Source organism: Ciconia boyciana, chromosome 7 (assembly GCF_034638445.1).
Source record: "Ciconia boyciana chromosome 7, ASM3463844v1, whole genome shotgun sequence".
Lineage (NCBI taxonomy): Eukaryota > Metazoa > Chordata > Aves > Ciconiiformes > Ciconiidae > Ciconia > Ciconia boyciana.
In genome coordinates, this window is record NC_132940.1 from 2,081,835 (window position 1) to 2,103,264 (window position 21,430).

General features: G+C 55.4%; 1 protein-coding gene across 2 annotated transcripts; it reads right to left on the reverse strand.

The window, feature by feature from the left end:
* Positions 1–602: 602 nt before the first annotated feature.
* On the reverse strand, positions 603–20,074 carry IL23R (interleukin 23 receptor). Of its 2 annotated transcripts, XM_072867629.1 has the most exons (15): positions 19,966–20,074; positions 17,464–17,558; positions 16,404–16,697; positions 16,140–16,263; positions 15,017–15,210; positions 14,682–14,827; positions 13,640–13,799; positions 12,414–12,496; positions 11,935–12,151; positions 10,140–10,337; positions 8,977–9,060; positions 4,918–4,968; positions 4,097–4,193; positions 2,784–2,874; positions 603–2,316 (listed from the first exon to the last, which is right to left on the reverse strand). In XM_072867629.1, exons 2-15 carry the CDS (start codon positions 17,519–17,521, stop codon positions 1,696–1,698), a joined length of 2,418 nt encoding a protein of 805 aa, XP_072723730.1. In that variant the 5' UTR covers positions 17,522–17,558; positions 19,966–20,074; the 3' UTR covers positions 603–1,695. The 2 variants fall into 2 exon arrangements, with proteins under 2 accessions (XP_072723730.1, XP_072723729.1); XM_072867628.1 differs by lacking the exons at positions 17,464–17,558; positions 19,966–20,074 and having other exon boundaries at positions 13,640–13,718; positions 16,404–16,660.
* Positions 20,075–21,430: the final 1,356 nt, after the last annotated feature.

The window sequence follows — 21,430 nt, forward strand, 5'->3', positions numbered from 1 at the left end:
GTGCATGGGCATGCATGGGTGTGCACGGGTGTGGGTGTGCATGGGTGTGCATGGGCGTGCATGGGTGTGCATGGGTGTGGGTGTGCATGGGTGTGCATGGGCGTGCATGGGTGTGCACGGGTGTGGGTGTGCATGGGTGTGCATGGGCGTGCATGGGTGTGCATGGCTGTGCATGGCTGTGCATGGGTGTGCACAGGAGTGCACGGGTGTGCATGGGTGTGCACGGGAGTGCATGGGCGTGCATGGGCATGCATGGGTGTGCATGGGTGTGGGTGTGCACGGGCGTGGGTGTGCACAGGCATGCATGGACGTGCATGGGTGTGCACAGGCGTGCATGGGTGCGCATGGGTGTGGGTGTGCACAGGCATGCATGGACGTGCATGGGCGTGCAGAGGCGTGCATGGGTGTGCACGGGTGTGCACGGGCGTGCATGGGCATGCATGGGTGTGCACAGGTGTGCATGGGCATGCATGGGTGTGCACGGGTGTGGGCGTGCACGGGCGTGCATGGGTGTGCATGGGTGTGTGGCTCTGGTCCCAGCCCCTGTCCCCACGCCAGCCACACGCAGTGTCACCTCTGCCCGCTGCAGCTCCAGACCAAAACCAGGCAGCCTCTGCGGGGACATGAGAGGTAGGAGAAGAGGAGCAGCAGAGCAAACCTCGTGGAGAGCATCGAGCGCTCAGGCGTTTGACAGAGAATCGCAAACCTCTTTTACGCTTGTATTCTTTAAAGGCATTTGGAGTGTTTCCTTAGAAAGGTGTGGGTGATCAGCGAACAGATGCGTAATCCAACCTCTCCCATTTCCAGGCAGTTTCTGGTTGCTTTAGGAACATTTTGCAAGATCACCTCTGAAGTCCTGGACAACCTTTTAAACGATTTCACGACCGCTGGGCAGCAAGGAGACTCCTGTAGTTCATTTTCTGTATTTCAGAAGATCCGAATTCCCTGCCACGTGCCAAGTGAACGCCGTTTCGCTGTGCCACGTTCTGCCTCACAGGTCAGGGCTGAGGCGCTGACAAGCTGCTCTGAGGAGGTGGTAAGTCCTTCACCCAAAGTGAAGAATCTGCCCGGTGACCACTTTAGAGAGAGTTTAAATCAGCCTGGCAGACGATGAAGGCTTGTTCTTTCCTGATGTGGTAAGAACACATCATTATAAGAACCTTACCTGCTGTTATTGAATGGGAGGGAAAATGCAAGTGTGTTATTCTGTCATACAGAAAAGATTTCGTGTTCTTGGTACCCGTGTCTGCTGCGCCGTACGGAAATCCTCCTCGGTGTAGTGTCTCTTCATTAGGAGTGATCCCAAGACATTTTACACGATTCAGTCACGATGCCTAAGGGATCGTTTTATCCGTCTTAACTGCAATCAGCTCCAGGGATGAAGTGCTCCAAATATTTAACAAGAGAATGATTTTGAATAATAACTGAAGCATATTGCATCCTGCAAAAATCACCTGCTTCGTATTTCAGTTCTTACAGGAATCCAAGTTTACGCTTTTATGCCTGTGAAAATACGAGGTAAGCTTAAAATTGCGATTTACTGCCCAGAGTATTCCAGGCAGCCACAAGTATTTGTAGTCGATTAAGAGGGTGAATTTCAGATTTGGCGTTTTGCTCCAGTTCTGTTTGCCATCTCGAAGGCTGATACGTGCCACGGCCATCGCTTCGGTTCTTTTACCGCAATTACGATGTCTCTCAAAACAATCTTCCGACGTTTTGCGGAAAGCAGGTCTTTATATCCACCGACTCCCCGTTCATGGCTCTCAGGCAGGAGACCAGCTCATCGGGGACCAGCGTTTGCTCTTGAACATCGCTGCCCAGCGTGTCCCCCCACTGGTTCTCCAGCAGGGACCCGTGTCCCCCCTGGGCTGAGCCGAACACGTGGCTTTGCCCGCTCCGGCTGCTGTTTAAGATGAGATTGATCTTCTCCAGCAGACAGATGTGGTGTCCCCCTCCCTCCCCGTCCCACAGGTGGGGAACGGGGCTCGTGTAGTCTCTGAAGAAGATGTTCATCTCCGGTTCCGGGAGGGCTGCGGGGGGCTGTGTTTGGTAAATGTTGGCAGCCACGTACCCCAGCGGGTTCCTGTCGGACACCTGAGGTTTGTAGTCGCTGATCTGCTCGGGGGCCGTGATGCTGGCAGGTGCCGTGCTCCCCGGGTGCTCCCCGTCCTTGGGGACCTCTCTGCTGGGCTTCCTTCTGGTGGCCACGTTCTTGTACTCCTCGTGCGCTGGCACCTCCTCGATTTCCGTAACTGTGGGGTCACTAGTGTCCAAGAACGGCTCAGGGAAACTGTTACTCATGAAATCGCTCTTTTCCTGGAAAAAAAAAAACGACGAGTGTAGTAACAAATTGGCAAATTTTACCAACGGGAGAGATATCATTAGACCATCCCAAGGAAGAAAGGGAGCAACGACTTGTTGTCTTCGTCTCGTCTTCCCTCCCACCTCTCTCATCCGATTCCCCCTGCGAAAGAGACCACAGCGAGGTGGACAAGAGAAGACGGGGAGCAGCTGTGCACGGCTCCGTGCTTCTGCGTGCCATTCAAGGGCAGCTTGAGTCAACTGTGGCCACTAAATAAAGTGTATATCGAGGCAAGGTTTAAAGACCTCAGCTAAGCTGGGCTCCCAAGCACCTTGCAAATGCCTTGGGAAATGATTCCTGATCAGTTCCCGGTCCCTTAGAGCTTAATCCTCTTCCCATCCGTGTTTCTCACAGGTCCAGAGCGAGCTTTAATCTAAGGGGAAACCAGTGAAGAAAAGCTGGGAGAAAACGGTGCAGTTACCTGGAGTGACTTCACCACGTTGCTGTTTCCCACGTAGGGAAACTCTTCAAACAGCCATTTTGGCAAGAGCGACACAACGGTGGCGTTAATTCTTTACCAAAAAGAAAAAAAAAACCCCAAAGTGTTAGTCCATTTTATTAGTCACTTGTTCACGCAGGATGAAATTGTCCCCTGGCAGGAGGGGAACACACAAAGTGCACCCGTCCTTCACGGGTGGCTTGGGAGCCCCAGGTTTACCCCGTATGGGTGGGTTCCCCCGTTTGAACCCTAGCTCTTCATTTTTCAACCTTATTCCTCTGGGTTTGCTTCTGGAAGCTAAATTACTCTCGTTAAATCCCTTCTGTAAAACTTGGCTGTATGTGAAAAGGTTGCTAAACTGGTGGGGGGGGAGAGCCAAGCTGTGTGTACGGACCAGAGGAGGTGTGCGTGTCCCGAACTGATGAAATCAAATACGCAGAAGTAATGAAAGGTGATCCTCCTACAGCCAAAGCTGCTGCAGAAATGAAAATCATTGGCAAGAGATTTTAATTTCGCTGAGCTTTGCTGACATTCTAGTGCATCGCTGTGTTCCCGGGAAAATACACCGTGCCTGTTGTCGCTGAAATGCTTGTGTTTCACAATTACATCGACAGCAGACGAATTAGGCTGGGTTCAGGAACGGGAAGAGGCAGCCCCTCGATGTCTTCGAGCCCCAGGTCTCCCCTCCCCTATTTCTTGGTTTGTGGGGAAGACGCGGCCGGTAGCTCTGCTCCACAGTCGCCATTCCCTTGGGTTCGCGTCGGGGACAGGAGTGCCTGGACTCCTGGACACCCCTGTTCCCCTTAAAGGGCAAACTGGGACAGAAGGAGCGCTGGTTTGTGAGGGTGCCTGGCGAACAGCAGCCAGTGTTAAAAACCAGTATGAAGAGTCTCCCCGTTGAGTTTTTCCGCTGTTGCACCCTCCAGCCTCTGCCCGTCCCTCGGGGTCCAGGCGCGAGGGGCTTCAGTGTCCCCTCCTCAGTCAAAACTGGGAGTAACAAGCCCTGGGATAAAACGTACCTACAGACGCTATATTTTTCCTCTCTTTTTCTACCCCTTTTATCTGTGTAATAATATAGCGCATGTCCCTAAGTCTGGCCTTGACAGAGGAGTGATTTTCACTTTTTTTGTTGGCCTCTGCCTTACTGTAGAGCGCACAGATGTCTTTTCATATAGCAATATGATTAATGGGAGAAGTTGTCCTTAGTAAGAGCAGGTTTCTCTAGTTAATTTTAAAATATTCTGGAAGAAAGGCAGGAGTTGGAAATATGGAAAAAATTGTGAAGAAAGCAATACCTTTTTCTGGCTGATTTTTTAAACATCAGAATTACAAAAACAACCGATAATATGACCACGCTGACGCCCAGTCCCAGGAAAACTCCAATGTCATCGTCTGAAAAGGATAGAGAGGAAAAAGCTCAATCGGGGGGCCCTGCTCCAGCACCCCCTCTGCCATGACATCTGTTGATATAAAGGGCAGATCTTTGCCAAAGCAGCCTTCAGCATTTCACTGGCCCTTTTGCTCCTCAATTAACGAAGCTAATTCAAAGGAGTGTGGTCGCTGTCTTTAACCATTTCCTACGCAGCCTTACCTTCCAGAAACGCTGAAGTGAATTCTTCAGCTTACGCTGGTTTTGCTTTTGGTTTAAGTACTGCAACAGATCATAACGTAAGCTTTACCAGAAGACGCGCAAGCCAGAAGCGTAACCAAAGTTAGAAAAACGGATGGGAAACGTTTAAATGAGTCTTCAAACTGCAAGGTCGAAACAGTCTATCGCTGCCATGCTATATGTTAACATTCCCTTATATTTTCCTTGTTTTCTTATCGCCGGCTTGTGATGTACGTTACATTATATTATCAGCCTGGTCAGAAAGCAGAGCTTAAGGCATGCGTTATGCGGGTGCTGCCGAGCCACGAGAGCGCTGCAGCCTGTCCTGCCATGCAGGCCACGTCCCCATCGAGTGAAAAGTTGCTTTTCTGGCTCTGACCTCTCTGAAGTGTAAGGGAGCTTTTGCTTCCTCATCACCAGATGCTGCAGGTGCTGCTTGGGCTAAACCTTCCACTTCTGGTCAAGGAGAAAGTCTGGCTTACCAAATCTGAGCTACTATCTTCTTACCATGGGAGATCTCGCTGTAGGTGCTGCCCAGGAGCTGGTCCTCTGAAGGGACTTAAATAGAGAGAGGAAAAAAATGTCCATAACTTCATTTAGAGGACAGCAGGTGACATAGAAGCTATGGCTTATTTTTATTTTGTTAAAATTATTTAGAAAAAATAAATAATGGTATAGCGAGAAAAATAAAGCCCCCTAAAGTAATCGGTAACTGCAGCTCTGGCTGGACCCTACACGCTCTCCTGTTTCTCAAGAGATCCAATTAAACGAAACGTTGATGAACTCATAACACCAATTACAAAACGTCTTCCACGCGCATCGCTCCCCCAAGCACCTGAAACAAGAATTTAGTCGTCCCGAGGAACTGTACCTTATTTTTCATGAGCACCTACTGATTATTTCCCAAAGTGTCTGAACCCCGTGGGACTGAATTTTCTGGTAATATCTGTTTGTGTGATGGGCTGTGCGGTGAGGGAAGATCTGCAGCTATAGCCCCTGCCATGGCAAGACGCATATTTTTTGCTAAAATAAGCAGCAAGCTTTTGTCCCGGCCAAATTCAGCAATTCCCTTGGGATCTCTTCTCCTTCACAAATACGTGGTGCCGTTGCTGCTACAGAAAAGGGCTGAGGGTCCAGGCCAAGGGCGATCCCACCGCTGGGCTGGGTGTTGGCCTGAACCTGTAGCCCGGACCACGACCACAGCTCTGCGGTCAGGACAAGCCACCCACCGCATCTCCCCGGGGTCACCTGCCTGCACCGGGACCGGGGCGATCACCCCGGGCCGGGCACGAGCAGCACGGCCGGCCGGAGAGAGAAGGAACCCCCGTGCCCTGCCGTCAGACCTCAGCTGGAGTGATCTGCTGGGGTCGGGGCCACCCTGCAAGAAAAAGGGGCTCTGCCGGGACGCGCACGGCATGCACGCTCGCCTTTGGGAGAACGTGACCCGTCAGAGCATGCCGGGCAGAGCCCGCAGGGGCGAGGCGTGCCAGGGCGGCAAGCGAGTGCTGCTGCAAGGACGAGGAAGGTAGTCGGTCCCCTTTCACCGTGAGCAGGAGGAGAGTCGTCATCTCGGACGGCAGCAGCTAAAGCACGGGTCACGAAAGAGGACAACTGCTCTAGCAGCAAGGCTGAGGAGCACCAGGGTAGGTTGCTTTTTCCTGGAAACGCAAGAGCAGTTTCAGCAAACCTCTGTCAGGAATGGAAGCAATTACAGCTGATCTTCCCTTGGGATGGGGTAATGCTCCCTATGACTTTGCTATGTCTTTCAATGGCGGCGAGCGTTGCTGATGACGTGGTCGTGGGTCCGTGTTGTGGTTCGAGGAAGGGAAATGCCCCCAAAGCAGCTGGCAACATAAAGGGCCCCTTCTGCAGAGTCATCCGTGCAAGCACAGCTCGCACTGCCAGCAGGATTTTCCCAAGACAGCAAACTGCCAATACTGGGGAATTTGGGAAGGGCAGACTCGCAAGTGCATCTTTAGAAGTACAAGGATCCGGGCGCTTTATGAAACCCCTCATTTGCAGGCCTGAAGACTCCTCCGTACCCTCCAGTTGGCTGACTGCTTTAGGAAAAATCCTGCTGCTCCCCATGTTTGCCTCTCTGTCCCCAAGCGCCGGTGTCCCAGCAGGGCAGGGACCAGGAGCCACCTCCTCCGCAGCGTGGGGCCAGCACCTGCCTCAAGCCAAACGTCTGCTCGGGCCGCAGAGGATCAGCGTTCAGAAGAATAGCAGGTAGCATCCTCATCTACAATCACAGAGCTTCAACTGGCTGAGACAGTTAAGGATAACCAGCATAATATATCCTATATATATAAAATATATAAAATAATATCCTAAACAATATGGGCCACCTGATTTCAGCCAGTGATTTCTGCAACAGAGTTAGTAACCCATCAGTTGACACTGGTTCAGATGAAAATGAGTGAAAACCTTTTGGAATTCACAGCCTTTAATGAATGAAACAGCAGCGGTCAAAGGATGGAGCTTATCCAAGCCTGGTGGAGCAAGCCCCGTTCCACTTCTGTTTGGTCCTTGCTTTGCAAGAACCAATGCAAACCCAAGGCCAAATGCAATTTCTTCCTCTCCAAAGGGCAAAAAAATCCCAGAAAAGGTACTATCTCTGATTTTGTGCGTTTGAAGCATACGGATCTCCTAGCAGAGCTCCTGGAGTTCAAGTATTTCCGTTCCCTCAGCAGAGTGTGTTTGCAGGACAGGCCCACCCAGCTGGAGCGCGCTGCAGACGCTGCAAAGCATCTCTCGAATATATGGGATTGTGGAAGGAAAGCGATGGAGTACGTTATTCTGCAGCTTGGGAATTCAGCAGTTTTGGGGGGCAGGTGTCACTGGCACATTGAACTTGTACAAATTAAAAAAAATAATAATACGATTACAGTAATGCCTTACTGACGATGGACGGGCTCAATCTGAATAAGGAAGATGAAGAACGAGGTTCCACCTGCGGGGTCAAGCTGGAGGACTTCACCGAAGGTGTCAGCGGTGGGTTGTGCTGGTGCTTTGGAAGCAAACCTTGACAGGTACGAGCTTCACTGCTGCCTCGTGCTGGTGCTTCCCCACATGAACCCTCAAGCTTTGTTCAAGGAGTCTGTGCAACCACTAAGGATGAAGTCTCTGGTTTTAAGCATTTAACACATTTCTAAGCCGTTTGCTAGTGCAAAGGTTAGAGCATCCTCCTTTCGACACCCGGCTCTTCCCCCTTCCGTGCAGACGGAGACCTGCTGCCAAGGTTTAAGCCCACCTGAGGGTCAGGACACTGGAAATTCATGTCACCAGAGCTGGAGGTGCCCAAACCCCAGCCTGCCCGGAGCCGAAGGCTGTCAGTGTGTCCGTGAGGTTGACACCTAATAGCCAGGGCTAAAAGCCGTGAACAGCCCGGGACGAACCGGTCAGGAATATTTGTTTCCACTTCTTGGGGAAAAAAATGGAATACCTGCCCTTCTCAAAGCCATGAGGGGTGCCAACCAGAGACACAGAGCCGGTTTGTCAGAGGGAAAGTATCTGAGCAGCTTCAAATAACCCATCTGAAATTGCGTCACAGCATGGGACGGTGAACTGATGACATCCTCAGGTGTCACCATTGCCTGCAGCTCCAGCTGGCTCTGTCAGGGCACCAGGGCACTACCAGGTCTTGATGGCCCGGCCCAGCCTCACCTGGGACCTCCACCCACAGCTCAGCCCTGGGCTATGAGCTATGCTGGGGGAGCTCTGGAGGTCCGAGCCCTGATCTGGCTTCATGACTTGACCTCAGCCCTCCCTTGTCTCCATGGACCTGCCCAGCCACCACTGGACACTGTGTGCAGCATCCATAAACGCAGAGGTTCTGTCCGTGGTGTTCACGGCACGGCTATGGTGGCACTGGGAGGTGTCCTCAGTGCTCAGGTGTTGAGCTGTGCGTGGATGATCCTGGTTCATCTGGGTGAGGACCAGCAGCAGGAAGGAATAACACAGGGAGCTCAGTATGCCCAGCTCTTGAGGACAACCAAAGCCACCACACGCAGTGCTGGAGATGATGACAGTCCTTGCTTTCCTTTCTAAATTGGCCCATGCTCTTGTCTAAAACAGTTTCCAGAACCGAAGCCTGCCTGCTTCCCACCCCAGGTAAGAAAGGGCAGGTTGCAGCTTGGCCAGTTGGTCTCTGTAAAAGTTGTTTTCTATGTTTTGGTTTTTTCTCTAACATTTATTGTTAAATGTGCAAAGCAGCAACCTCATCTTTTCTGTCACAAAAGGGGAGAATGACTCAATTGGTGTGTCTTGTGGAGTAAGATGCGATTCTCGTGCATTAGAGATTTGTGAACGGGAGCAAAGATCAGCTAGATAAGGCTTTCACAGAGATGCATTGGCAAAAATCTCTATTTTCATGTCCTGCAGCCAAGAGGTTTCCATCTAGAGCCCTGCTTTCCTCTGGTCAATGGGAGAGTTTTACATCTAATTTCTAAAACTAAGTAATTCTACAAAACTGGCGGGTTGTGGGAACATCACGAATGAAACAGCAAGCTGAGCTCTGCAGCTCCAACGCAGCAAGCAGCAACTTTTCCACCCAACAGGGCTTACCTCGGCTGCAGCTCGGTTTGCTGACTCCATCGGGGTAGACTGCGTACACCAACACATCGATGCGACCTCCTGCTGCTGCCTCTTCTGGAAAGAAGCAAGATTTGCCTTTAAAATGTATTCTAAGCTGCCGTGAAAGCTCTAGGCTTGCTCAAGGGCTTGTTACTGAGTGGTGAAAGTAGATGGAGGGGTGGGGGAGTCCCCAGCTCCGAGTCTGCTGCACGCCTTCCCTCCCCTGGGGAAAGCCACTGCACGAGCTGTTCCCAAAAACACGCGTGGAAGAGCAAAAGCCTGGTCAGGTAACTGGCTAGGACGTACCCAAAAAACCCATAAAGACCAGAATTAATGTGGGAAGCAGGAACGGAGTGGGACAGGTCCTGAGATGTCCAACATGTTCAACAGGCTGCCCAGAGAGGCGGTGGAGTCACCATCCCTGGAGGAGTTCAAAAAACGTGTAGATGTGGCACTCTGGGACATGGTTTAGTAGGCATGGAGGTGTTGGGTTGCCGGTTGGACTTAGATTACCTTAGAGGTCTTTTCCAGCCTTAGCAATTGATCTATGATTAGGCTGCGTTGGGAAGGACCCACAGGCTCGTCTCTCTGGGCACGGCGGGGAGGAGAGGTGCTAAAGCAACGGTCTTGGTGCATCGAGTGTTGTGCCTTCTCTCTCTGCATCCCTTAAACACACACATGCATCTCCTGCGCCTGGGCAGGCCTCCACATGCCTGGCTTCCCTGCCTGCCCGCTCACTTGTCACTTCGTTCTCCTTCCCTCTCCCTCCTTTCCCCGGGACCTTCACCTGGGGGACCAAATCCCACTGACTGCCCTCATGTCTCCTATTGCTCCACTCACAGAATCACAGAATCACAGAATCATAAAGGTTGGAAAAGACCTTTAAGATCATCGAGTCCAACCGTAAACCCAACACTGCCAAGCCCACCACTACACCACGTCCCTAAGCACCTCATCCAAACGGCTTTTAAATACCTCCAGGGATGAAGGTACCTCCACTCCTTCTCCCTAAGGGCCCTTCATGGTCCCGCTCTCCAAAAACAAGTGGGCAGGGGCTCGGTTTTGAATGAAACTGTGCCTTTATAATATTTTTTGGCTTTATAATACCCTGCTGAACTGCACCTACTAGCAGAAGGACTCCTGGAATATCTCACCTTGGATGTACGTGCACGTTTCCTGGCATGGGACTTTCTTCCAAAAATACCGCTCCTCCTGGCCATACTGGGCGGTGGAAAGCCACTCCACTATGAACCAGAGCGGGGACCTCCTGCTGCGGGCCGGGGGCTGCCAGGCCACCGAGAACCCGCTCCGGTTCTCGGGCTTCACCTCCACGGCTGCCGGCGCCGGGAACTCTGTGGAGAGAGGTGGGAAGGGGGCTGTCAGCCCCACCTCGTCCTCCAAGAGCAGGAGACTGGGAAGGGGCCAGCTCAGCCCAGGCCAGCTGTGGCCTTGGCCTTCCTGAAAGCGTGTAAGGGCTGGAGAGGCACCAAGAAGTTCTAGAGCGTGGTGGGTTTACGTCTAAACAAAAAATAAGGGTAAAAAAAAAAGGATGTTAAAAAAAAGTATTAAAAAAGTCTTTTAAAAAAGTATTTTAGAAAGTATTAAAAAAGTATTTTAAAAAAGTATTAAAAAACTATTAAAAAACTATTTTAAAAGTATAAGAAAAGTATTAAAAAGTATAAAAAAGTATTTTAAAACTATTTAAAAAGTATTTTAAAAGTATTTTAAAAAAGTATTAAAAACTATTTTAAAAAAGTATTTTAAAAGTATTTAAAAAGTATTTTAAAAGTATTAAAAAGTATTTTAAAAGTATTAAAAAGTATTTAAAAACTATTTTAAAAGTATTTTAAAAGTATTTTTAAAAGTATTTTAAAAACTATTTTAAAAAAGTATTTAAAAAGTATTAAAAAGCATTTTAAAAAGTATTTTAAAAGTATTAAAAAACTATTAAAAACTATTTCAAAAGTATTAAAAAAAGTATTAAAAAACTATTTTTAAAAAGTATTTTTAAAAGTATTTTAAAAGTATTAAAAAGTATTAAAAACTATTTTAAAAGTATTTTAAAAAGTATTTAAAAAACTATTTTTTAAAAGTATTTAAAAAGTATAAAAAAGTATTTTAAAAAAGTATTTTAAAAGTATAAAAAAAGTATTTTAAAAACTATTTAAAAAGTATAAAAAAAGTATTTAAAAAAGTATTAAAAAGCTATTTTTAAAAAGTATTTTAAAAGTATTAAAAAAAGGCATTAAAAAAAGTATTTTAAAAAGTATTTTAAAAAGTATTTTTAAAAAGTATGAAAAAAAAAGTATTAAAAAAAAAGTATGTATATCCCTCTGCTTACACACGTACCACAAAAGCACATCTCCAGCTCTGTCACGTCTCGTCTGAAACGTTTTACCTGGCATTTCTTACAAGAAAGGCGCGTGATTCTGATAAGTACGAGAGATTAGAGAATTTTTTCCACCTTATTTCTCTTCGGTTTCTTTTTAGTCATATATTTGTCCTCAGTCGCAGTGGGACTTTCCCCTCTCATTGCTCATTAAAAAGCCACTTTTTTTTTTCAAAAATAGGAAAGTGTGGTTGTCGGGAAAACCGCAACCCGTGGCGCGGCTCCCAGCCGGGGCCCGCTCCCTGGCAGAGGCGGCGGGCGCCGTTTTGGGGAGCACGGGGCAGAGGAGCACCCCCGGGCCGAGCCAACCCATTTTTAAAGACAAACTTATTTTTCAACTTCTCGCCGCAGCCTTCAAAGCCCGAGGGCTGCGACGCGCGGCCGCGGGGCGTCTCCGGGGGACGCCGGCCTTGGCTGGAGGACGTCGCGTTCCTCGGCGGGGCGGGCAGAGCTCCGCCAAGGCTTTGCCCTTGCTTTAGCACGAGCTAGCCTTTTCCCCCCGCGATCCCGATAAAATCCCCTCTCTGTTAAGGCTGCGGGTGGTCGGTGCGAGATCCTACCTCCCCGGCCGCCGGCGCCCCAGCCCAGGGCGACACGGGCAGGGCTGGAAGCCCCCCTGGAGTTGCGAGCGGTGACGTGGAGGCTGCGGGCTCCCGGGGGCACCAGGACGGTGCACGCCGTGCTGGAGGTGTTGCAGAGCAGGAGCGTTCCCCCGGGGCTCTCGGCGACCACGGCGTAGCCCAGGATCCTCCCGCCGGCGTCCCGGGCTGGCAGGGGCTGCGAAGGGCGAGATGGGTGCGGGGGTCGACACCGAGCAGCCCCAGCGTGGGGCGGACGTCCCCTCAGCTGGGCGAGACGTTTTGCGAGGACGGGGAGATTTTGCCCCAAGGACACGTTGAGGTCTCATCTTCCCCCCAGCGCTTTGGGCAAAGGGCTCTTGAGGAAAGGCGTCGCCTTCCGCTGCCTCTTGGCAGGTGCTCTCCTCGGGGAGGAGCGGAACACGCGAAAACTTCACGGGAGCTGCCAAAAAAGGCCTCACCTTGATCAAGACCGTCACCTCGCGGCTGCCGTTCGGCAAAGCCGGGCCCAGGCGCCGCCAGACGTCGGGGGCCGTGGCGGGGGCTGCGGAAGGAAGCGCGGGACGTGGCGTGAGCTGCCGAAGGGGAACCAGCCGGGGCTCCCACTCGCGCGCGGGGCTCCCACCCACGCGCCAGCCTTTGCAGAAAGCCCCACTTGGCTGGCAGCTCCGTGCGGGGCAGCGGGCTCGTCCCCACGCGGCCGGCGGCAGGCTCGCTGCTGCGTGGCTCTGCCGCCGCGGAGAGGGAACAGCCCAGGCTGCGAAGAGCAGCAAGCGCTGCTTTTTAGGACAAACGCATCCCCGGCTGCCTCGCCGTGACCGGGACGTAAGCGAGGGCATCGCTCGCTCCTCGGGCGTCTCAGCCCGCTGCCGGCCGAGATAACCGGGTTGGCCGTGCCGAGGTTCATCCCGCTGTTAGCAACCGGGATGCAAAGGGGAAAAGCTGAGCTGAGGTGACAGCTGTTTGTGGCTGGGGGGACACCTCGGCCGGTGCGGCTTTTCCACCAAGGGCAAGAGGTGCTCCCCGCTGCCAGGGAGCGAGCAAGCCAGCTACGGAAGGCAGATGAGCGCATCCCATCCCTCCTTCTGTTTGGAAAACCACGTGCCCGCAAAAGCACCCCCCCGCCCCGGTTTCTCTCCGGCTCTCACGGTGCGGCAGCAGCCTCGGGAGTCTGCCAAAACCACCGTCACCTGCCACGTGCCACAGGGCTGGGCGCACTGGGAGAGCACAAGAGGAGCTGCCAGCTCGTGACGGCGCTCAGCCCTCGGCTGCGGTGCGGGGACGGCAGCGGTGTGGGGACGGCTGCGGTGCGGGGACGGCTGCGGTGCGGGGACGGCAGCGGTGCGGGGATGGCAGCGGTGCGGGGACGGCTGCGGTGCGGGGACGGCAGCGGTGCGGGGACGGCTGTGGTGCGGGGACAGCTGCGGTGCGGGGATGGCAGCGGTGCCTCCCAGGCCGCAGCGGCATGCCCGATGTCTGCCAACAGCCGTCTCCGGCAGCGCGGGGATGCGCAGGCTCCCGGGCCATATGCACGCCACGCACACGTCACGTGCACGCCACGCACGCGCCACGTGCACGCCACGCACACGCATGTTGCTGGCTACCGGCCAGGTCCCCGCAGAGCATCTCAAGGAGCCACTGGGCTACTTGGGAAGACGCAGCGAGAGCGGTGAGATGCTGAACTTACCTGTCTCGGGGGTGGTATAGAGAAAGGGGGTGCTCCAGGCGCTCCAGGGGCTGTTGGCAGAGCTGAGCCGGCACCTGACCTGAAACACGTACTGGGTGTTACTCTGCAGGTCGTGCCGTGAGCGGGGCCCGTGCTGCGCCGCACCATCCCACGCCTCCACCTGCAAGGGAAGCAGGGTGCTAGGGGGGAGCGGGACCCCGCTGCCCCCCCCGCTGCCAACCGGCCCCCCACGCAGAGTGGGAGCACGCAGCGGTCGCTGCCTTCCTCGTCTGCACGGATGGGGACGGCGGTCGCGGCCCTCCCCGAGCGCGCGGGGCTGGCTAACCCTGGGGACTGCCCGCCGAGGGGGTCCCCATCGCCCCTCCCGCGATGCTCCAGCACGTGGTTTTGAGAGCGATGCTGTTGCGAGACGTGGTGCGCGCACCAGTCCCCTCGGCTAACGCACCGGGCAAGCTGGAGGGGTGCAGCGAGAGCCCCCGGCCCGCTGCCGCACCGGGCTTCTGGCACCACGGCAGTTTTGGGGGCTGTGGTGGGAGCTGGGATCCAGCCTCAGCCCCTGCCAGCGCCGGGGGGGTTTTTCCGAAAGTGGAGCTGCCCCAGGGGTGGTTGTGTCTGCGAGCGAGCGGGGACGAGCGATGAAGCCTGCGTGCGCTGTGGGTCCCTAGAGGCTCTCTTGCCTTGTCCTTGCAGAGCTAGATAACGTTTGGAAATATTTTGAATTTTGCCCTTTTGCTTAAAAAGCAGAGATAACCCTGCCCGAAAGTCTGTCTGCCCTCCCAAAGGGCATCGGCTGTCCTGCCCCACCAAAAGTGGGGGGCTGCCCATAGCTGGGGGGGTGTGCCCCCGCTGGTGCCGAAGCAAAGGGCTGGGGTTTGAATGACCCCAAATGCTCCCATTGCCCGTGGGTGCTTAGGGGTCTCCAGCAGGACCAGGACTGGCTCTTCTCCTAACGGGGGGCGGCTCGCACAGGACCCCCTTCCCACGGGTCTGCATGGGGTGGGGGTGGGGGGGGGAGTTTTTGGGGGGTCCCGGGCCATCTCACATGCCATGCCGGGGCGCCCGTGGCTTTGTGTCGCTCCTCGCAGTGCACGTTCTCCAGCAGCGTCTGCCTCCTCCAGTGGATGGTGGTGGTGGGAGGCGACGTCTCCGTCGTCTCGGCGCCGGCGACCAGGGGCAGAGCGGGCACCACTGCGGGGAGAGCCGGGAAGGCGAGGGTCGGGGGGCTGGCATGCCACGGGGGGCTGCCCGCACGCACGTCAGCCACACCGCTCGTGCGTGTCCCTAAAATGACACCTTGGGGCGGTGCATACGGCATCGCACGGCCCCAGCGCACGGTGTGGCTCACGGACGCACGGACGGACGGATGGACGGACGTACCGAGCTCCTGCAGGTCGAGGCGCCGCGGGGCTGAGCGAGCAGCGCCCAGCGCGTTGCTGGCCTGCACCCACGCCGAGTAGCGGCTCCCGCTGCGCAGCGCGCTCAGCGGCACCGGCGAGCCTGCGGGGAAGACCTCCTCCTCCTCAGCATCCTCCTCCTCCTCCTCGGCATCCTCCGCCATTGCCGTCCCCACGCTGGGAAGCAGAAGGCAGCCCCGGTCAGAGCCCGTCCCGGCATCATGCGCCCACTGGAAAGGCGACCCCGGCTCTCGGGGGGGTCACGGCTTGTGGCTGGGGCACAGTCATCTCCGGAACTGGCGTTTGTCACTCCTAACGCGAACTAGAAAGTCATTGCCTTCGGCTCGTGACGTTTCTGTAGGGCATCTGCGCTTTGCTGCAGGAAGGGAACTTGCTCATTTCTTTCTGGCTGCACGGTTCAAAGTTTGAACCCAAGCAAATTTAGGCAGGCGGTTAATCACTTCTCTTCACGAAGCCTACGTATGACAGGATTTAGTGTGTTTACTTGAATAATGGAGTCAGATTAACCTCGAAAGCCTGCCGGTCTTGTGTCGCGGGGGCTTTGGTGTCAAACGTGGCAGAAAGCAGCCTGGGCGGGGTAGGAAGGGCTGCGGCACGCTGCGCAGCAGCCGGCACGCCTGCTTCAGGTTCAAGCTCTTGTACTCTGCTAGAGTTTCAGTTTTGGGGTTTGGGCAGCGTTAGGTGCACGCCGCTGGCTGCACCCTGTGCACGCCCTTTAGCTAAGAGAGAGGCAATGCATCTGCAAAAAATGCATGGCTGTAACGCGTTGCAACGTGATGCGATGCCGGCTGGGCCACTAACAGCACCGAGCGCGTAAGGTCCATCCTGCAGAATTAAACCCTCGCTTTAACGTGCGGTTTGCAAGCAGGAGAGCAGGAAGACGTGAGCTTTAGAAAGCATAACTAGGGCACGGCGCCCGCTGCCAGCCGCCAGCAGCAGAGCAGCCCCGGTGTCACACGGATTTGCGGCCGCTGCGCCCCGGCCGCACACCCTGCGCTGGCTCTGCCGGTTACCGCGCTCCCTCCCGGCCCCGGCCGGCTCGTCGCATCGCCCACCCTGCAGCCCCCCGTCCCGTGGGGCCTTACCTGCGCAGGTGGAGGGCGTAGTGGGTGTGCAGGTGGGTCGTCCGCCCTGCGTCCCATGTGCACGCCAGGCACCCCGAGTGCTCGCGGATGATGCAGGTCAGGTTGCTGGGGGGGTCCGGAGGGTCTGCGGAGGCAAAGTCAGGCAGAGCGCGTGGGCACCCCCCCAGAAGCGCAAAGCCCAGGCTGCTGCAACCGCCCAACCCCCTCGGTGCCGACGGCTTAACAAAAATCACCGAAACCCCACAGCCACGGGAGGGTACTCACAGCCGGCCAGGACGTTGGTGCCGCACACCACCCGGTCCTTGTTGCTGTCGGGGCAGCTGGCGAAGCAGACGACGGTCCCTACGGGCATCTGGAAATTGTGCAGCTGGACCTGGACCGCGCTGCTGTTGAGGGGGCGCAGGGGACCCTCAGTGTGGTTGTAGTTGAGGAGGATTAAGAACTTGGCCCAGGGGCAGCCGAGGGTGGAGAGGCAGTTGATGGAGATGTTGGAGCCCATCCGCACCACCGGCGCGGGCTCGATCCAGACGTGCCCCGAGCACCTGAGGTTTGCAACACCTGCGCCAACACCCACCGGGTCAGGGCGGCTCCGGGTGGGTGTCCCACGGGAGGAGGTGATGCCTGCGGGCTGCACTGCTCCACATGGGCGGCTTCTTTGCTGGGGTGTGGGCAGCAGCATGGCAGGACCCCCCCAGACCCCCTCGCTCCCCCGTGGGGACGGGGATAAACCCCACTGCCTTCAGCAGTGACCCCGCACCCGGTGACTCATCCCCTCAGATCGGAAACAGCTAGTTTCACCAATTTTAGGTTTTGCTCTAATGCTTTAAATGACTGCAGGGAAATAACCCGTAGTCTTGAGAGCTCTGATCCCCTGAGATTAGGGCAGCAGCCCCCGCGCAGAGGTACACGCTGCCCTTCGTTATCAGATGAGGGCTCTGCATCAGCGCCGGCAAACCCGGCTCGCAGCCGGTATCGGGCTCGATCTGGCCTTCCTGGAAAGGGTGCAGCTGTGCTCTGGCTTCGCGTGTGCGGAGGCAGGATCACGCTGCTTGTCGCAGCTGCTGAAATGCCAGCGTGCTTCAGCGCGGCTGGATATGGCCCCAGTCCAAGGATGCAAGCAGGGAGGAGAGGGTGCCACGGGGCATGGGAGCCCCCCGCAACGCTAATGAAGCGCTCCCCCAAAATCTATACCTGTAGCCCTATAATTTTCCTACTCCCACTCCGATTCCCCGGCAGGGTCGGGGCTTTCGCTTCGGTGGTCAGTGAGGGTGATGCCGCGGTGGCCATGCCACGCCGTGCCGAGCCGTGCCGCGCTGCCGCTTACCTCCGCACAGGCAGCAGAGCAGGATGTGGAGCGCCAAAGCCTCGCCGGACCCCGCCATGGTCTGGGTTGCGGCTGCTGCCCGCACGTGGCGTAGTCTGGGGGCAGAAAAGGTGAGAGTTGCCCCACCAGCCTCACCACTGCCCGACGCGGCCGGGTCTGCCCTCGCCGCAAGATGCTCAGGGACGGCCCCGGAGGTGCAATGGGGATGCACGGCGAGGGTTTTGCTGGGGATTTGGGGTCAGGTCGGGTCCGTGGCAGCAGAGGGAGCAGAGGGGGACAAGCCCGTGGGCACACAGGACTCAGCATTTTGGGTAACAGGCAGCCCGGTGGCAGAGCCCAGCGTCCAGCCCTGGTGAGCAGCCCTGAGGCCGCTTTCTCTGAGCTTCCACCTCTGGTGATGTTTCTCTTAGCTTTCATATCTGTGAAATTTCTCCAATCCTTTCCTTGCACCTGTACGAACACGTATGTTCGTGCGGTTTTTGGTAACCCATGGGCGGGACAGCCTCACCTCCACCCCCGGGCAGGTGATGGAGCAAACCCTCCTGGAAAGCAGCTCCCAGGACGTGCAGGAGGACCAGGAGACGATGGGAGCAGGCAGCGTGGATTTACAAAAGAGAAATCCTGCCTGAGCAGCCCGAGAGCCTTCCTCGAAGAGGACTGGCATGGTGGGTGAAGGCAGCACAGGGGATGCTGCTTGTCTTCATCCTGCCCCTCTGCTCAGCCCTGGGGACGCACGTCTGGAGCGCTGGGTCCAGGGCTGGGCTTCTCCAGGACAAGAGAGAGATGGAGGGTCCAGCAAAGGCCGCAAGGATGCCTGAGGGTCTGGAGCACCTGAGATGTGAGGAAGGGCTGGGAGAGCTGGGGCTGTTCAGCCTGGAGGGGGGAGGGCTCGGGGGGGTCTTATCCTTGGGTATAGAAGTCTGATGGGGGAGCAGAGATGAGGGAGCTGGAATGCTCTCAGTGGTGCCCAGGGGCAGGACAAGAGGCAACGGGCTCACGTAGAAAATCAGGAAATTCCAGATAAACATAAGAAAAAGCACTTTATGGGTGACCGTGCACGGGGCAGGCTTGCCCTGCAGTCTCCATCCCTGGAGATGCTCAGACCCGACCAGACACGGTTTCGTGGGACAGAACCTTCCCCTGTTTCGTAACGTCTTTCCCACCCCCTTGCTGCGGCCGGTCCTGCCCCAGCCGAGCCATGGCTCTTCCTGGCAGCGCCCTGCCCCGGGACAGTCCCAAAATCCCGGGCAAGGGCTTCCCCCTCTCTCCAAGGAGCCACGCTTGCGTCCGCATCCCGCAGCCTTGCCTGAATTTTTTCCCTCCTCACTTCGCCTTCCTCCCCAGCCTCTTTGGATCCACCCTCCCCGGCCAACCCCCCTCCGGAGGGGAAGCCCAGCCTCGCCAGCCCCGCAAGGCTGGGGGTACGGGGCACAAGGACGGGGTACGGGGCGCGGGGCTGGGACAGCTTTGCAGCAGCCAGGGCACAGACGGGCGAGGTGCAAGGAAATGCAGCTCCTGGGGGGGGGGGGGGATTGCTCTTTTCCAGGAGAAACATCCGCCGGGGAGCAGCTTGCCCGGCACACCCGAGCCCCCCAAAGGCTGGGGCGATGCGGTGGTGGGCGCAGGGCTGGGTGCTGGGCAGACCGTTACCGTCGCCTTACACCCCCTTCGCGTGCACGGTGCTGAAAACCGAGCAAAGCCCCACACCTCCGTAGTTTTCCTTTTAAGCCAGCAATAATTAAAATAACCCCCTACAAAACCTGACGTTAGAAATGGCAAGTTTCCCTCTGAGGGACACGCTGAACCAGAGCCCACTGTAAAAGCTTCAAAATGACGTTGTGCAACCCAAACCGGGCTACGAGCTACAGCTAATGCTTCTGTGTTTCTCCTGCTGCGTGAGCTGACCTCGTTTGTTTTAAGGGTTGTTCAAGTATTCTTAATGAGTCAAATTTCAAGTGTCTTCCTATTACCTGACCCACTAAGAGAACTCGAAGGCCTCCCGATTGCCTGCAAACCTTCTGCAAGTTAGAACAAATGGGGAAAAAAAAAACCAGCAACCCTCGTGGTCTATGAAAAGAGCTGAAAATACAATAAATCTGCCTGGCTGCCAGCTCTAAGACAAGCTCGCAGGCTCTGCCTCCTCCAGGGATCACTTACCTTCGCATTTTTATTCCCATTTACAGGCATGTGCAGACTGCAAAGCCAGAAGGAACGAGACCATTCCCCTTGTCGAGAGATACTGGTCTTTGATCTCCTCTCTGTTAAAAAGTCTCCTCGTGCTAAAGAAATTAGTGCTAAAGAAATGCAAAGCAAATGAAGGAGAAGGAAAAAGCCATCCCGGCTGTGCGAGCCCAAACCATGCGAAATCTTTACTGGCAACGTGTGTCAGAAGCGGCTAATGCACATAAGCAGCAGCCGAGAAACACAAACTGGGGGGTTTTTTTTTGGCTTTAAATCCGGGTGGTAGCGGGCTGGAAGCTGGGGAGAGTGGGGGGTCCTTACCTTGCCAGTCCTCAGGACATGTGCTGCCGGGCCCCTCTGCCTGCTGCTGTGGCCAGGGCTGCCGAGCACGGCGAGAAGCATCAGCAACTGTCGGCGAGCCTGACCTAGATAGCTGCGCCGAGAAAAACTGAGAGTTTCCAGTCTGAGTCAGTCCATGGGAAAACCCAGCATCCCTTAAAGGAGCAGCCTCGGGGGGGGGTTGTCTTTGTAGTCTTAAGTCGTTACAGAATTTGGAGTCACCCTGGCAAATTCAAGTCTATCCCAAATGGATTTTTTACGTTCGCGTGGCTTCACGCGAGGCGACAGGAACGCAGCGGAGGGGTCCTGGGGAGCCGGGCTGAGCTCCGTCAGCAAAAACATTTTTCTACTATAACGAAAGTCTATAATGAAGCCTATAATGAAAAATTCATTAAGGACTGAGGGTGTTTTCACCAGTGCCGGGTGTCACCCCCTCTGCTTATGCCAGTCCCCAGCTCATCCGGGGATGCTACGGGCTGAGGACCCCCGGGGCGGGGGGCAGAAGGGGCCGAGGCTCCAGGGCTCTCCATCCCGCTGGCTCCCGCCGCAGCTCCCAAACCCCCCCGCTGCAGAGCCCGTGGCTTCCTTTTTCATGTCAGTTGAAGAGTTAACCTCAATAACAGTGTTAACCTCATTAGACGCTGCAACCACAGGAAATACCGCACCGCTCGCCCGCCTCTGCCCTCCCGAGAAAACGTTGGGGAACATAATTTCCACCCCCCCCGGGGCAAGGCAGACCCTTCCTTGGCCAGCAAGCCCCCGCTGCTCTGGGTTTGCGCTGATCCATGGGGGTTTTTCGTGAAAGCGAAGGGTGGGTGAAAGCAAGAGCATCAGCCCCGGGGGGGGAGGAAGCCTCGCTGCGTGCTGAAACTGTAACGTGTGGTTATAGGAACGTATATAATGCATCTGTATGTATAGCGGTACACACCCCGAGCAAGACTGGGAGGGTTTCGGTGAGAATTTTACTTTCAGCGCCTTACAGCTGTCTTTAATGTACAAAAATATTTGTATTAATCTATCGAAAACCATTTTCAGGAGGCAGAGGGGGGGGTCTTGCCTTGCAGGTGGGCTTTGCTGCGGCAGGGGGGGTCTTGCTGCAGAGGGGAGCAAGCCAAGGAGGGTCCCGAGGGAATCCCAGCCCCTCCACAGGGCTGCTGGGGCCGGGGGTCGGCCGCCTGCGGCGACAGGGCCGGGGCTGAGCAAGAAACGCTGGGTGGGACCCACTGCGGGGCACACATCTGGGGCTGCACATCTGGGGCTGCACATCTGGGGCCGGGCAGCACTGCAGGGATGCACGTCTGGGGCGGGGGCAGCACCGTGGGCCTTCACACTTGGGGTGGGGCAGCATCGCAAGAGTGCACATCTGGAGCCAGGCCCTGGCATCTGGAGCCGGCAGAGCCCATCTGGAGCCAGCGCAGCACATCTGGAGCCGGCACAGTGCATCTGG